The sequence below is a fragment of the Atractosteus spatula genome, chromosome 12, assembly GCF_055471065.1.
Source record: "Atractosteus spatula isolate fAtrSpa1 chromosome 12, fAtrSpa1.hap1, whole genome shotgun sequence".
Taxonomy (NCBI): Eukaryota; Metazoa; Chordata; class Actinopteri; order Semionotiformes; family Lepisosteidae; genus Atractosteus; species Atractosteus spatula.
The window spans coordinates 3194132-3208695 of NC_142717.1; the positions used below are offsets into that span (position 1 = coordinate 3194132).

Sequence of the window (14564 nt, forward strand, 5' to 3'; positions counted from 1 at the left end):
TGTGAAATTTCACTGCTTTTAATACAAAATGTTGAATGTGTAATAATACAAATTTGCTTCCCAGAGAAGAACTAACTTTGCAAGCTACTGTATCGGTTTGTTTCAATAACTTGGAATGTTCTTTCTGTACATTGTCAACTGCAGCTTCATGACTTTTGATCAGAAACCACACATAAACCAAACAGTATTTCTTAACTTTGAATCAATGTTCGCCTAAAACCTTAAAGTTAATACTGGAGGTATGCCACCATGGCCGTAAAGTTTAAATTTGCTTTTATGAAAAAGTAAAGACAGGAGTCATTCTCAGAATCAATCTCTTATCCTTTAATTGATCTTTTCTTCTCAAATGCACAAAGGTTACCGCACCACATTAACACTCTTCTGTGTGTCCATTTTAAAAAGACGCTCCTACTGTAAGTGTTTTTGTTCACTATAATAAACTTTCATCTGTACTGATGTACAGTTTTATCATATCAGAAGCACAAAGAGCAAAATCAGATAACCGGTTCTGTTGATTTGTCCAGTGTCAAGGTCTCTATACCATCTCTCTCACAGAAATTCAAGACTCTTGATGTAAAAACCCAGCCAAAATTTCACGTTACCCAACATTTTTCTATTTCATGTGCAAAGTCACACCACATCTCATTGTATAATAAATTGTTCATGATGAAAATCTGACACACAATTAATTATAGAGCCATAACTCCCTATGTGCTAATTGTTGATTATGATTTTGTACGAATATTTACAGCTTTAATTTTTAATTATAAACACCTTGACGGGTACAGATTTTATGTGCCGGCTTCCCCTCCTCGCGCACGATTCTTTGTGAACTGAACTGTATCAGTTCGTTTTTGTCCATGTGTCCATTCAGTTTGCAATTCTTTTGGGCTCTTGGTCACTCACAGGCCTTCTGTTATTCTCACTGTTCCCTCAGCGAACTAGGTCTCTAACTGTCTTATTCTCGTTCTGTGGCACTGCATATTGAACCACACCAGCACACGTCAGGACTTCAATTTAGTTACAATGTTTACGTATTATTTTCGATGGTAGAGAAATTGCTAAGGGATTGAGAAATTATCTTAATGTATAATTTCCCATAATGAAAAGATGTAAAAACTTAATAAAAGGGCCGAGATTCTATTAATAAACCTAAGGCTACGTCAAAGTTTACTTTTTCCTTGTGTTTTTAAGTAATTAGCACATCAGCACCCTCTCCTCTTTGATGCAAAGCTTTTAATGGTCCTGAAAGTTAATTATCACTTTAGCTGGGGTGAAATTAATTTATACTTCCAAAATGTTTGCTCTGATAAAACACACTTACAAGGCGAGGCTTAGGTTTCTAAAAAGAAAAAAGTAGACATGTTTATTTGAACTTGATGGTGTGTTTCTTCTTCTTTTCTTTTAAATATTCCAGCCAACTAGTTTCCTACATCTTTCCCCTTGATAAGTCAGACATTTCAAGCACAGTGTGATTCTGCAACACTGCTTGAAAACAATGCTTTTTTGATGTAGGGTAATCTACTTGGCAGTAAGGAACAGAAACATTCCTTACAAAGATATTATATTTTATTACTGATCTTTGCCCATATTTATAAAGTATTTTCCAGCATATGAATCTGCAGCATTTTTTTAAAAGAAAAATGTGCTAGAGATTAATAGTTCATATAAATTTCTCCAAAATGACCTAATTCTGAAATATGCTTGTGAGAATGTCAATGTGCTGTTTCCTTCTTCAGAAAAAAAACACAAATGATTTAAGATAAATACGACAGAAAACATTTTATAGGTATGGTTCATATTGTTCAGTTTAGTGCTAGAAATAAATTGGATGCATAGTGTTTTACAGGCAAGTGAGAAAGGATGTTCAACCCAGAGGTTTTAAAGTCTAGACCATAAATAACTTTATAAGCTCAAATCAGGCCGAGGATCCAAATGAAAGACGGATAGAAAGATTTAAAGAAAAAAATCCAGGCTACAGGAATACATTTGAAGACCATTACCACTACATTCTCCTCTCAATTCCAAATCCACCTACTGTTTGTGACTACAAACCTCCCAGCAAACCTAAGACCTACATACTTGTAGGAAGCTTCTGTTTTCTGTTTTTAGCAGAAATTCCAGTCCTTTGAAAATCCTCTTTTTCTTTCAAATACTCCTGTTTGCATTCTTCGTAAAATGCTGGATCTTTATAGCTATGAAGGGAATAAAGCAGAATAAGATTAAAACAACGTTAGTATTCCTGAAGCTCTTCATCCAGCCAACCACAAAAACCCCACTTTTTACAGTTTAATGTGCACCAACAAACCAGTGATTGTGCGATACAGCTTTCCGAACAAACCTCAACAGATTTAACTTCAATGTGAAATGCAATTACAGTTTATAAATGTGTGAGAAAAGGATTGGAACACCCCGCTAACACACTCCTTTACACTTTTTTCTTCCTGCTCTTTTTAACTCTTTCACCCTTTGCTTTAAAAAAGGACTTCACCTGATGGGAAAACCTCAGGCCGCGCTTCTCCATCGAGGGAACCTCTAGGGGGACTAAGCGCCAATCAAAACCTCCTTTGAGTTTGACTCAAGCGCCCTGTTCTCTGTGCTGGCAGAATCATGAAGACGCCAAAAATACCCCACTTGAGACACCAAGTTCTTACTGACAGCCTGTTTAAGTCAAAGACTTAGTGACATTAACTGGGAGCCTGTAACACCTTCAGCATTCCTCAGGGTGAGATGGAAAATTACCCTGACCTGAATCACCTACGCAATTCTGCCATGTTGATTCCAATGGGCATTTGTCATTCTAAAATCCTTTTTCATGCTGAGGTGTTTAAAATAACAAGAAACAAGACCACTAATCCATGCTGTGTAGATTAAACTTTTTAAAGCTGACAATTTACTGTTGATCATGTTTTCTTGAATCGGCTTTAACTTTTACGCCGATCTGCTGCTGTGGAACCTGAATCTGGAGACTAAGAACAAACTGAGGAGTTTTGTTCAACTGTGTCAGACAGTCATCGGTGCTGATCTTTTGGCCCATGTCGTGCGTGAAGCATATTCCATCCTAGAGGACTGGACTCTTCACACCCTTCGGTTAACGAATTCTAATTAGAGCCTTCTATAAGAGCCTTCCAATCGTCCTCTTCATTTTCCCTTGGGCAGCTTCAGGCAGAGGCACGAGCACTCCAGCTGAACATTCGTCTATTTCAAATGGCGGGCAATCAATGTGAAGACAATGATTTATTTTTAAAACTTCATCTCATATAGATGCAAGTTTAAACTAAGGTGAGGGACAACAGGAACAGCCAAAGCCAAGCCCTGTCAATGGACAACGTTTCCTTCTTTATGTTTTTTTCCACCGCATTGTCTATAAATTTTCTTATTCATTCATACGCCAGCTAAGCAGACCCGTGGGACTCCAGTCCAGTGTGTCGAACCATCTGGTACTGTACATTTGAGAAGTGCGTTGAATCTGAGTTACGTACAAGGCTGCTGGGAGTTCGGTAGGAAGCTGGTTGAGGTATGATGACAACCTGATCAACGGGTGGATGGGTACAGAGAAGTGGAGGTCGGCAACACCAGCTCTGCTGCCCTCCTCCATCCTCCATCCACTCCAACAGTCAACAAAATGAACTGGAAATGTTCCTCTCATCTCCCCGGAGGTGCAAGTATTAAAATCCCACAAGGAGGGACCCAAACTTTGGGCTCTTGTCGTCTTTTGTGAAAGTAAGAACGAGAAACAATTTTGCGGCGCAAGATAAACGACCCTGGGCATCGTGGGCGCGCACTTACTAAGCCGTTAGGCACTCCTTCAGCGCCGAGTTCTCCTCGCGACACTTCAGGACCATGAGAAAGCCACTCTTCCTGCAGCACTGGCTAAAGGCTGAAACAGATCAAACATGGAAAGTATCATTAGCTCAGCGGTTCCCTGCATTCTCACACATTCTCATCTCCCGCCTTTCCATTTTAAGAACGGTGGGCAACCACGAGAGCCCCAGACTTCAAAAGAAGTATCAATAGGTTCTTATCTCCCAGCTCCTAATTTCCTTTTGCTCAACAGATGGCTCAGGCAGCCAGTCCAGAGCAAGCGGTTAGGCAGGCACACCGTACACAGGGCGGGACTGACCGTTTTCTTGTTTTGTTTGTTTTTATCAAACCATATTTAAAAATATCTGCCTCCTCACAGAATATATACCTCTTACTAAAAATGAATCCAAAGGCAACTTATTAGAAATATGATATCTACAAGATAAAGCTGATTAAGGACGGGAACTATTCGCATAATTAGATTTTTCTCTGTTCGACACTATCAACAGTCAATTAAAAAAAATCCATTATCTGTTCTCTTGATACTGCACATGTGTTGTTCAATTTCATTTGTCAAAGGAGAAATACCTACAGTTCTTTTACGAAAATGCACAAAATTCTAAAAACATGTTTAATGTGCTATACAAAAAGAAAAAAAACTGAGAGGTCATTAAAAGAGGAATTAACTAACCCAGAGTTTACTTCTCGACAGTGAAAGTTAATGAATGTCGGTTATACAAGCTTTTACTACATAAGCTGAAGGTTTTTTCTTCGGGTCTCATTAGAGTGGTGGGAAAAAAATTGTTTGAATTTGTCTGGATTCAAACTCCACAGAATTTATTGCAATAGATCGTGGATTGTGGCTCAAAGAAACATAAAAGATGGAATTCAGCTGGCAACCATTACTGAGGTAACACTGTGATTTAGTCTATTGTCGTTAATTCCTTGATTCACAGAAGTGCAGGTAAGAAATTGTAAAAAGCTGATGTGTATGGACTGCTTCTTGTGCTCCCGATACTGTAGTGGGAACAGGAGCTAATGAGATGAGGTTATTAATATGTAAGCAGAGGAAAATTGCAATGATTAATAAAAGCAGACAACTCTATGTAGTAACACTAATTAAAGAAAAAGGGTGACTTAGTATGATGATGGTTGACTGTTTCAGCTGTGAAACTTGTTTGTAAAAGGTATCAGTTTCTGAAGCTGTGATTGCTAACAGACTGAAAGGGTAACCTAAACTACTAAAAAGGAAAGAATCTTGACAAACTAGGTAACACAACTGAAATATGATTTCTCAAGAACTCCCTCAAGATTCAGATGCATAGGTTACATTTTAAAATACGTAACATAGGGGTTGAAGGCTCTCATACTTCAGCCTTTATCAAGGCCTCTGTCACAGGTTTCACTTGTAGACTTTAATTAGGTTCCTCTCTCTGTTGTTTCTAAAAACACATTAATAAAACAGTTTCATTTGTTTGCAGAGATGTTGCTGCTAATTCCACAAACCAATTTCAAAAACCATATGCTGCAACTAATCTAATTAAGAACTCCAGTGGTTTCATTATTGTCATGCTTGAATAAGAAAACTTTTGGTATCACGTCATGCTCTCCGGCTTAAGCTGTCCTACAGTACCTTGGATACATGAAATCATCCAGGGTACACAAGCTTGTTCATAAATTCCATTGTGCTTGAGCCCAAAGTCCCGGTCTTTCTACAAACCAGACTAAGCCCCAGAATTTCTCACACACTGCACAGACCCCCTGAGACAGGTTCTTCTGTCCCAGAAATCCTCAGTCCTTCCACACCCCCTGCATCCTGGCATCAGGCACATCAACTACTACTCATGCTTCTGAGGTTATTATCCATGTCTTAGCCATTTCTCAGTCTTAGACTTGGAATCAGGAAAAAGCAAGGGAAAGGCCAGAAAAAAAGACTAGACAGTACAGACTCCACTGTTCTTAACAACACGATCCTTTCCAATCACAGCGAAGGAATTCTGAAAACCAGGTCGACTGTACTCAGCCACAATTGGCTAAATATTACTGGTTCTTACAGGTGAGTGTTAACTCTTTGCATCTTCATACAGCACTCCTCATCCCAAGAGGTCCAAAAGCATTTCCCAGCTTAGGAGAGATTCTACCTCATTCACCAGCAAAGGGAAGCACCCACATTAGCAACGTAGAACTGTGCAATTTATCAGCTACAGTATATTGCACACTTCATTGTGCAATACAGCTGATAATTATTTTTTTATTAATCTGCGTCATTCATTCAGGCATTTCCTAGCTGCTTTATCCAATACAGGGTCGGGAGGGGGGGAGCTGGACAAAAGGGAGAATACTCTCTGGACAAGACGCCTGTCCAGAGTAGATTACTCACTTCTAATCAATGAAATAAAAGAGTAATACGTTTTTTTAATAATATACGTTTATCAACAGTATCGCTGTTTCATCCAGATTTAATTTCAACACTTTAGAGTTCATCAATGCCTGTATTTCACTTAGATGCCCTGTGAGGACAGCCAGTGCCATGGGCCTGGAGTTCGGCAACACGTAAACCTGTGTATCATCGGCACAGAAGTCAAGCCTGGTTTAAACTTTCTCATGATATCACCAAGAGGTGGCATATACACACTAAACAGCAAGGGTCCCAAGGCGGTATCATGGGGAACACCAAACTATCCAGCTCTCAATGCGGGATGAGCTCTATGTACTGAGACAGAATAGTAAGACAATGAAGGATTCCATTCCAAATATAAAAAAGCAACCACAGCAAGACCAAAACTGAAGGCAGGGATTTTTTAGGTAGGCAAAGCAAGTTTTTGTAATCAGTGGCTGACTGTTTAAAACCAAAAGTATTCAGTGAGATGAAAAACAACAGCCGATGAGCAACATTTTCAGACACCAGCGTGCTTTCTTTGATCTTCAGGAAGCTGTTTTGCATTGTGCATCATTCTGTCGACCGAGGTTTACTTGCAGTTTTGTTCTTATTAGTTTCACATTGTGATTGACTTTCAAAAATGTTAATTTAGTCAAATCATGTAAAGAAAATCACAACAGTGCCCTAAATATGCAAAACATTTTTTGATTATAAATAAAAAAACCATTATGATAAAACAGCTGTACTATAATCTAAACTGTGCTTGAAACAGAACTATGCATATACTGTATAATAGTTTTAACATTCTTCAGGCACTTTACTGCTTTACTGAAAATCCTAAAGCTTTTTATCACCCACTAAAACAAATCTTAGTTTTACCATCCTACACCATGTACTGCAACACGCACTATAGAAATTTTTATGGTTCAGTAACTGTTTTGATGCAGTTCCTCTGGCATACATGCATTGGTTATAATCTAGTTATTAATCAATAATAACTTTATGGACTGCAAAGTGAGACAACCAGAAGCTAATTTTACTAAACTGAATCATTCATAAACAGAAATATGAATTCTACAACTGAAGAAAATGCTCATCTTCTCTCACCAAAACAATTTGTGCTATTAAATTATTACATATGCCAAATATACCATATAAACATCTTCCACTTCATGTTTTGTGTTGCATGATGCCTAAAAATGGTTCCACATACACAGCTAGCAACTTCATAAAAGTGTGAATGCAAAAAGCAAACTTTCTCAGCGTTTGGAAGGTAAAAAATTCTGAAGCATGGGGATTTTTTATTGAACCGTTACATCAACTGTTAATGCTCAGAGTTGCGAAAGATCTACTTTGTACATTAATGCACTTCTCAAGCGGAAGATAATTTAAAGAAAATTTAAGGCAGTGTGTTTTAACAAATATGCACATTTCCAGGCAGTGATATAAAATCAACAGCACATGTCTGGGTGCTGTGAGCTACATGGACAGACGATTGCACCTCTTATGGGCTGAAGATCACAACTAGCCTCCAAGCACCATACTGCATATGTACTACTTGAATGGATTATTCTTCCTGGTAAAACAAGAGCAAAACCTCCTTTCTTTTGCAGGGGAATTTGACAAATATTTCCACAAATTCTGTATTCATTTATCTGGTTTTCAGTGGAGCTGAATCCTTTCAGACAACAGAACTTAATGACGCGGGATCTCGGATGTGCTTCAGTTTTATCACAGAAGTATCAGCGTCACAATGCACTGTTTTCATTATTATTGCTTTTAGTAGCTTATTATCCATGTCCTCCCATATTCCTACAGGCAAACAGATGCACACCCAGGCAAACACTGCCCTTTTCACTGTACTCCTAACCTAACAGCTAATTACTAAAGCTGAACTAGAGAATCACTATAGACATTACACGTCATACCCTGTGTATCAAAGTGATACTTTACTTAACCTATGATTACAATAAAAATATACTGCTTAAAAAGACCAATAGGGCTTATATAGCAAACAAGGATTTACTGTATTACCAGCACTCCCCAGCGTGGTACAGAAATAACAAAATGGCTGAGGCCAAATGTAACACCAAAGTTTACAGAAAGCATCAACAGAAAGAGCTTCCCGGGAAACGAAGAGCTTATATTGCACATCTGCAAAAAAACGGTTAACGTAATGAGTTAATAATCATTTGTTATTTCCCCTCTAGCCCCTAAGACACCTGAGTATAGAGAGCCTTCTGCAATAATCAATGTCTTCGAGGCTGCTGAAAAGAAAAATCAAGTCGCGCAGCCTCCACGCCGCGGGAGGTCTAAGCCGCTGGGCTCCTCGCCAGCGGTGATTGGTGACGGAGGCAACGTTGTGGGGGCAAAAGAGGGAGGAACGGCACAAAAGGGGGGCCTCACTGGCACGACTTGTCCCAGGCTGGTGGGACACAGGCCTGTGTATGAAAGGCATCATTAGAATGTGACAAAACTGCCTCCGGCTATATAGCGACATAATAATCAATGCACACGAATGACAGGGAGAGAGAGTGAAAGGGCGTCAGGCCACAGCACATACAAGCCCCCTGCTGCTTTAATTACTTGTATCTGCAGTTCTCCATTAACAGCACACCTTTATCCATCAGACGGAGGGCTACGGAACAATAAAAGCAGAAAAAAGGGAGTAAAAAAAAAAAGATAAACCCTTACGCTCATTAACAAATGGTAATCAGCAGTCAAGAGGTTTTGGGCACCTTAGAAGGGGAAAAAAAAACCGCATGCCAATTTGTAGATCTCATTCAAGCACCCACTCTTTCTTCGCCCCGTCATTATTTAGGATATCTGAAGAAGCTCTTTCGATTATGGTGAAAACACTCGAGAGGTAATATAAACACTCATACAGAAAAGCACTGCTTCTTACAAAGAGTAATGCATCAGTACTTGAGGGTCACTAGCCCTCTGGTTCCTCACCAATGCGCAGTCTAGGAAAACAATATTTCAGGCAAATTCCAGAATGCACTCAGTACATAAATAGGCCAGTATTAACAGGATGTTTCTATAAAGCTCCTCATGCAACCAAATCTAGTTTCACGTCGTGTCTAGTTACTCACCAGATAATATTACCCCACCCTTGTTAAAAAGCACAAAGTCAACTGATCTTTGTATGGCCTCTGATAAAAATGTAAGAAGTCCTGGTGTATAACAATTTAAACATTTCTGAAAAGGCAGGCTTGACTGCAACGACACTTCCAAAGCCTTAACACATTTGCTGCTAATTCCATCTGTTCCTAACATAAGGTACTTTTCCGACTAGCAGACGTGTCAAAACTTAGTTTGGAAGCAAAGATTCACCTTGAAAATGAAGACGAAGAAAGATCTGCAAACTAGAAGTACAGCGTCGTTCTAAATAGCATAAATAAAGGGAAAACAATGTCGCTAATAAACAAGAAATAGCAGCTTCCTTTGTCATGCTACCAGAATGCTCTTCTAAGCCCAGTATACAGTAACTAAAGTAAAAAAAAACATGCAATAGCACATTCAGAAAATGAACTCTAAACCCAGGAGGATGAACTGTTTTACATATAAGCAGCTGTGCAGGTCACACACAAATAGTAAGCTATAGTGTTGCATTCTTCTTGAATTCCTTGCAAGCAGATCTTTTAAAGCCACATCTTGCAATTTTTAAAGCACAAAGGCAAAGAAAACTACGTAAGTGCAGCAGACAATTACGAATCGGGAGGCATAAACTTGTACTTCCTTTTTAATGCCATCTCATCAATGTGACACCTAACCATACCAAGGCTGTCCAGAGATGACAGGCAATTCCACTACTGGCCATTCCCAATATGTACCTTTTCACTGCTGAAACAGACACTTCTCTGCTAGTAAATCATAGTGCTCCTGCACCCAAAACCTATTGCTTTGAAGCTAAATCGGTCTCTGAGTGTGTGTTTTTACTGCTTATATTTGTGATCTCAAGCAATCACTGCGTTTTGAGGTCTTCAGTTTTCTGTATTGTGCAACTAAACAAACGAAGTGCACCAGATGCCTTTGAGAAGTGAACGAAACACCACTTGAAATATTTACTGCACACAAAAAATTAGGTATGGTTTCAGAGGTGCAGGTTTAGCACTTAAACACAGCCAAAAGCCATTAGGCTCGTGGTTCAAACAGTGCTAACAGGCTGCTTCAGAAATGGATCCAGCAAACCGAGTTTCACCCCCTGATAGCCTATCCCAGACACTGGCAGTTTTTAGTGTAAAGAAAATACTATTACTTACGATTATTAGTCTTCAATCTCATCATGGTGTAAAAAGGCTCAAATTAACACCTTTTTAAAAAGCACTCACAAGCACTTTAGGAAAAAATATGGAGACAACAGCAAATTAGGTACTCATTTATCATTATTTAAGTCCAGTACCCTTTGTTATAAGGAAAAAAAGAAATGCCTTATAACATAAAGCAAAATTAACACAAAAGAAATTCAAAAACTCCATTGTAAGATGTTTAATAAGGCATACACATTGTATGTACTAGTGTTGAACAAGAGACATTATTACACGGTACTGTGAATAAGCTCTTTGATATTTATAACATCGGTACTATGACAGTCTCCCTAGATTGATCATGGTTCACTTGACATTGCTGAATATCTAACACATCCAAGTCAATTAATTCTCACCTTATTAAGATCAAGCTGATATTCAAACTAAATCAGCTCTCCAGTCAAGTAGAAATCAATATTCCTGATCTTACTTTTAAATTAACAAATAATCAAATATCTGCATCTTCAGTATGCCAGAGAGGGTGTTTTTATTTCATTCCACAATGATCTGCTCTACACAGATTATTAAAGAGTTATTACAATTTGGTAGTGCTGGGGCTAGAGGACCGATTAATCTGGTTGATCTGCTGTCTAGAGACAGGGACAAATTAGCCTTTCCAAACCCCTCTGTGGCCTTCAGCTTAAAAGCTTTATGCAAGAAATGCAACTTTTTGCAGGACATGAAGAATATCCAACACAACAGCACTGAACAATTTACCTTGCTATACAAGTTTGTTCCATCTTTAACAATAGATGTAGTTTTTAACGGTCTTACCAAGCAAATACTTGAGGCTTGCTTCTCCTTTATCAGGTTTCCGATCGAAATGAAAACAAAAATAACTTGCACCTTACTGGAAACAGCGAAAAGAATGGTTGAGACATACACAATTTTGTTTTCATTAAATCGCCTCAATCTACATACTTTACAAACTTCAAAGAAGTCTGGTTGTAAATCTACTTTGATTTTTAAACTTTCATGTCTGAAAGTTTACTCCTGTCTACACTCTGCAAGACACAGGCTGAGTATTCAAGCTGTGTGTTTCAGATATGAGACTTTGAAGATTCTTCTTCTTCACTTTTAGACCTGAAACTCATTACAGGCTACAGAATATTTTGATATTCTCACATTATTAATTAATTTAGTTATATTGTTACTTGTAACCTTTGTACTTGTTTCTGTGGCACCAGCATATAACTGGGAGAAGGACATTCATCCCATCTAGCTTTTCTGATACTGTCTAATTGATCCAGGGATCTCTTCTGGCTGTTCCTGAAAGACGTCTGGGTATCGCCTTCAAAAACATGGACGTACTGTATTCAGTAGATTGTTCCAGACTCCCACAAGCCGTTTGGTAATGTTGTGCCTCCTGGTACTGGTTTTAAATACACATCCATATACAGTAGTTTCCAACTGTGCCCCCTGCTTCATGTTTCACTGTTCATTCTGAAGAAATGCTCTAGGCTGAGTCTGTCACCCCGCTAGATAATTCTAATTATGTGTAGTCTTTATTCAAGACTAAAGAGGTTCAGTTCCTGTCCCTGTTAGTATGGGTCATTCACTTAAGCCCCTAAGAAATTTTTCTGGTTGCTCTTGTCTGGACTGATTTCTGGACAGAAATATGAAAAAATAATACAGGCTACACTATTTGTTTTTAAAAACATGAAATCCTTCGATCAACTTTTCACAAATTCACTTTTCAGTTCCGAGGCGGAGTCTCTGATATATCTGGTTAAACTGGAAGTTCAAACACTGCCATTATATTCTCAATAAGTGTGCAGATCAATCAGGAACACTTGACATTTCGGGTATTCCCAGAAGTGAAAATCACATGGATTCAGGTAGGATGACACAGGAAGGCCAAGCTACTGCTCTACTACAGACTTCAGGGAACTCGTCTGACAGAATATAATAATAATAATAATAATAATTAATTGCTAACACTTATACAGTGCTTTTCTGGACACTCCACTCAAAGCGCTTTACAGGTAATGGGGATCCCCTCCACCACCACCAGTGTGCAGCCCCACCTGGATGATGCAACAGCAGCCAGAGTGCTGCAGTCCTCACACCCCACACACCAGCTCTCAGCAGAGTGATGAAGCCAGTTCAGAGATGGGGATTATTAGGAGGCCATGACTGGTAAAGGCCAATGGGAAATTTGGCCAGGACGCTGGCGTTCCACCCCTACTCTTTTCGAGAAATGCCCAGGGATTTTTAATGACCAGTTAAAGTTTAAAGGTTTGTGAGGAAAGCTGTTAGTATATCACAAAGCTGTATGCTCTCTAAGTTTCTTTGCACAATTAAAATGGATTTCCCCATTCAACAATATTTTGCAAATATTCACAATATATGACACCATCTTGAAGACCTTGTGGTACTATGTCATTCTGACATTTAAAGTTAAAACATTATCTAGTCACATTTTGGCTTCATGATAAAATGTATGCCCCTAACTTTACAGAGGCAGTGAAGGCTTAAAAAGCTTTGTTATGTGTTGTGTGCAGAATATATCTTTGTATTTTAAATTAACGCCAATATATATTACAATATCATATAATACTATTGTGGTAAGGTAAACTAGGGACTATCCTGTCTTCCAGCCTGTGTATGACGGTTTAACATTCAACTGTGATATTAAATTAACATCCAAAATGACAGCTTTTATTTGTCTTTTCAAGTATATTCTTTTTCTCTGCAAATCAAATAATTTTTTAACAGAATAAGTAATTCATATACTTTTCGTCATTTGTTATTACAGACTAATGATAAACGAATGATGGAGAGCCATCAGTTACAAAACTACATGAGCCAGTTGACTAAATGCACGTCCAATTAAAACGCATTTTGAATAATAAATATATTCTTCCCCTATAGCCCCTATATAGTCCATATATATCTACCAATAAGGCACAGAATAGATGTATGCCATAGAATATATGTTTGTTAATAATATGTTTTATACTTAAACATTTGAAGACATCACAATTTACCCTATTTGATGAAAAGTGGGCATTGTAGTTTAAGTTAAAATGTAACCATATAATACCTGCCGGAAATGTTTTTTCCAGAACAGAAAGGCAGGCAATTACAAAGCAGATTATACTTTTTTACAGTGCACAGTATAATATTCTGGCGATACCCATCAGAGCACTTTGGAATTTCAGGATCCTCATTTCCTTAGAACAGCATGGGCTCGACTCCAAGAAGCTAAAGTTGAGGAATAACAATTTCTGGAATCGAGAGCATATGGCATTGCAAGTTACTCACGCCTTTAATCTGTCTAAATGTTTCTTCATCTTTCTCATTCTTGGTTGCTCTCAAACTCAGTTAGGAAAAACACAGCCACTGGTCACACAGTGAGGAGATGGACTGATGAAAGCACAGGCAGAGATCGACAAGGGTCTCCAATATATCAACTAGGATCTTCCAGATTCTAAGCAGCAGTGCTTTTTAAGCATTTCTGGACAGACAAGGTCTGGACACTGAAAAGTCTTGCTGTGGGGAAATATATGTACCAACTGACTGCATCCACACAGGACAAACCTTTCATTTTCAACCCATAAACTACAAGACATGTAAGTATTTCAAGTCATTCAAAATTCAGATCCAGAAGGTTAGGAGGGCAAACAAACCACACAGTATTACAAATCAAATCGGTCCAATGACTCACGGGGCCTTGTGTGTGGGGTGGAGAGGGGTAACCATCAGAACTTTGAGAGGCTTAGTCACAGAGGAAATAACTGAACGCAGCCAAGGTGCGCTCATAACTGTCCCATCCCACTCTCAGTTTCATCAAAAAAAGCTTCTCTACACCCTGCATATCCTTCAACACATAACAGCACAATGCTCACCGTACTACTCCTGGAGGAGCAAACAACCGTTAGTAACTTTGCTAACAAAGCAATGCAACTTGAGCTACAGTCTTTAGGTGGTAGCAAGACCTCATTCTTTTCTATTTCTTCCCTTTTCAATTACAATGTACGCACGGCTACTGTACATTTTTAACGCTCTTTTACACTCCAAACTCTGTGTCTCTGCAAGAGCAAACCCCCCCCCCCCGGCTTGAGAAA

General features: G+C 38.7%; 1 protein-coding gene across 1 annotated transcript in view; it reads right to left on the reverse strand.

The window, feature by feature from the left end:
* Positions 1-303: 303 nt before the first annotated feature.
* Positions 304-14564, reverse strand: part of cmc1 (C-X9-C motif containing 1) — a 31949-nt gene continuing 17688 nt past the window's right edge. The window contains exons 3-4 of the mRNA XM_088929265.1: positions 3790-3880; positions 304-2195 (exon numbers count right to left, since the gene is read on the reverse strand). Coding sequence (XP_088785391.1) covers positions 2075-2195; positions 3790-3880 — 212 coding nt within the window. The 3' untranslated portion in view covers positions 304-2074. The remainder of the gene's footprint in view (positions 2196-3789; positions 3881-14564) is intronic.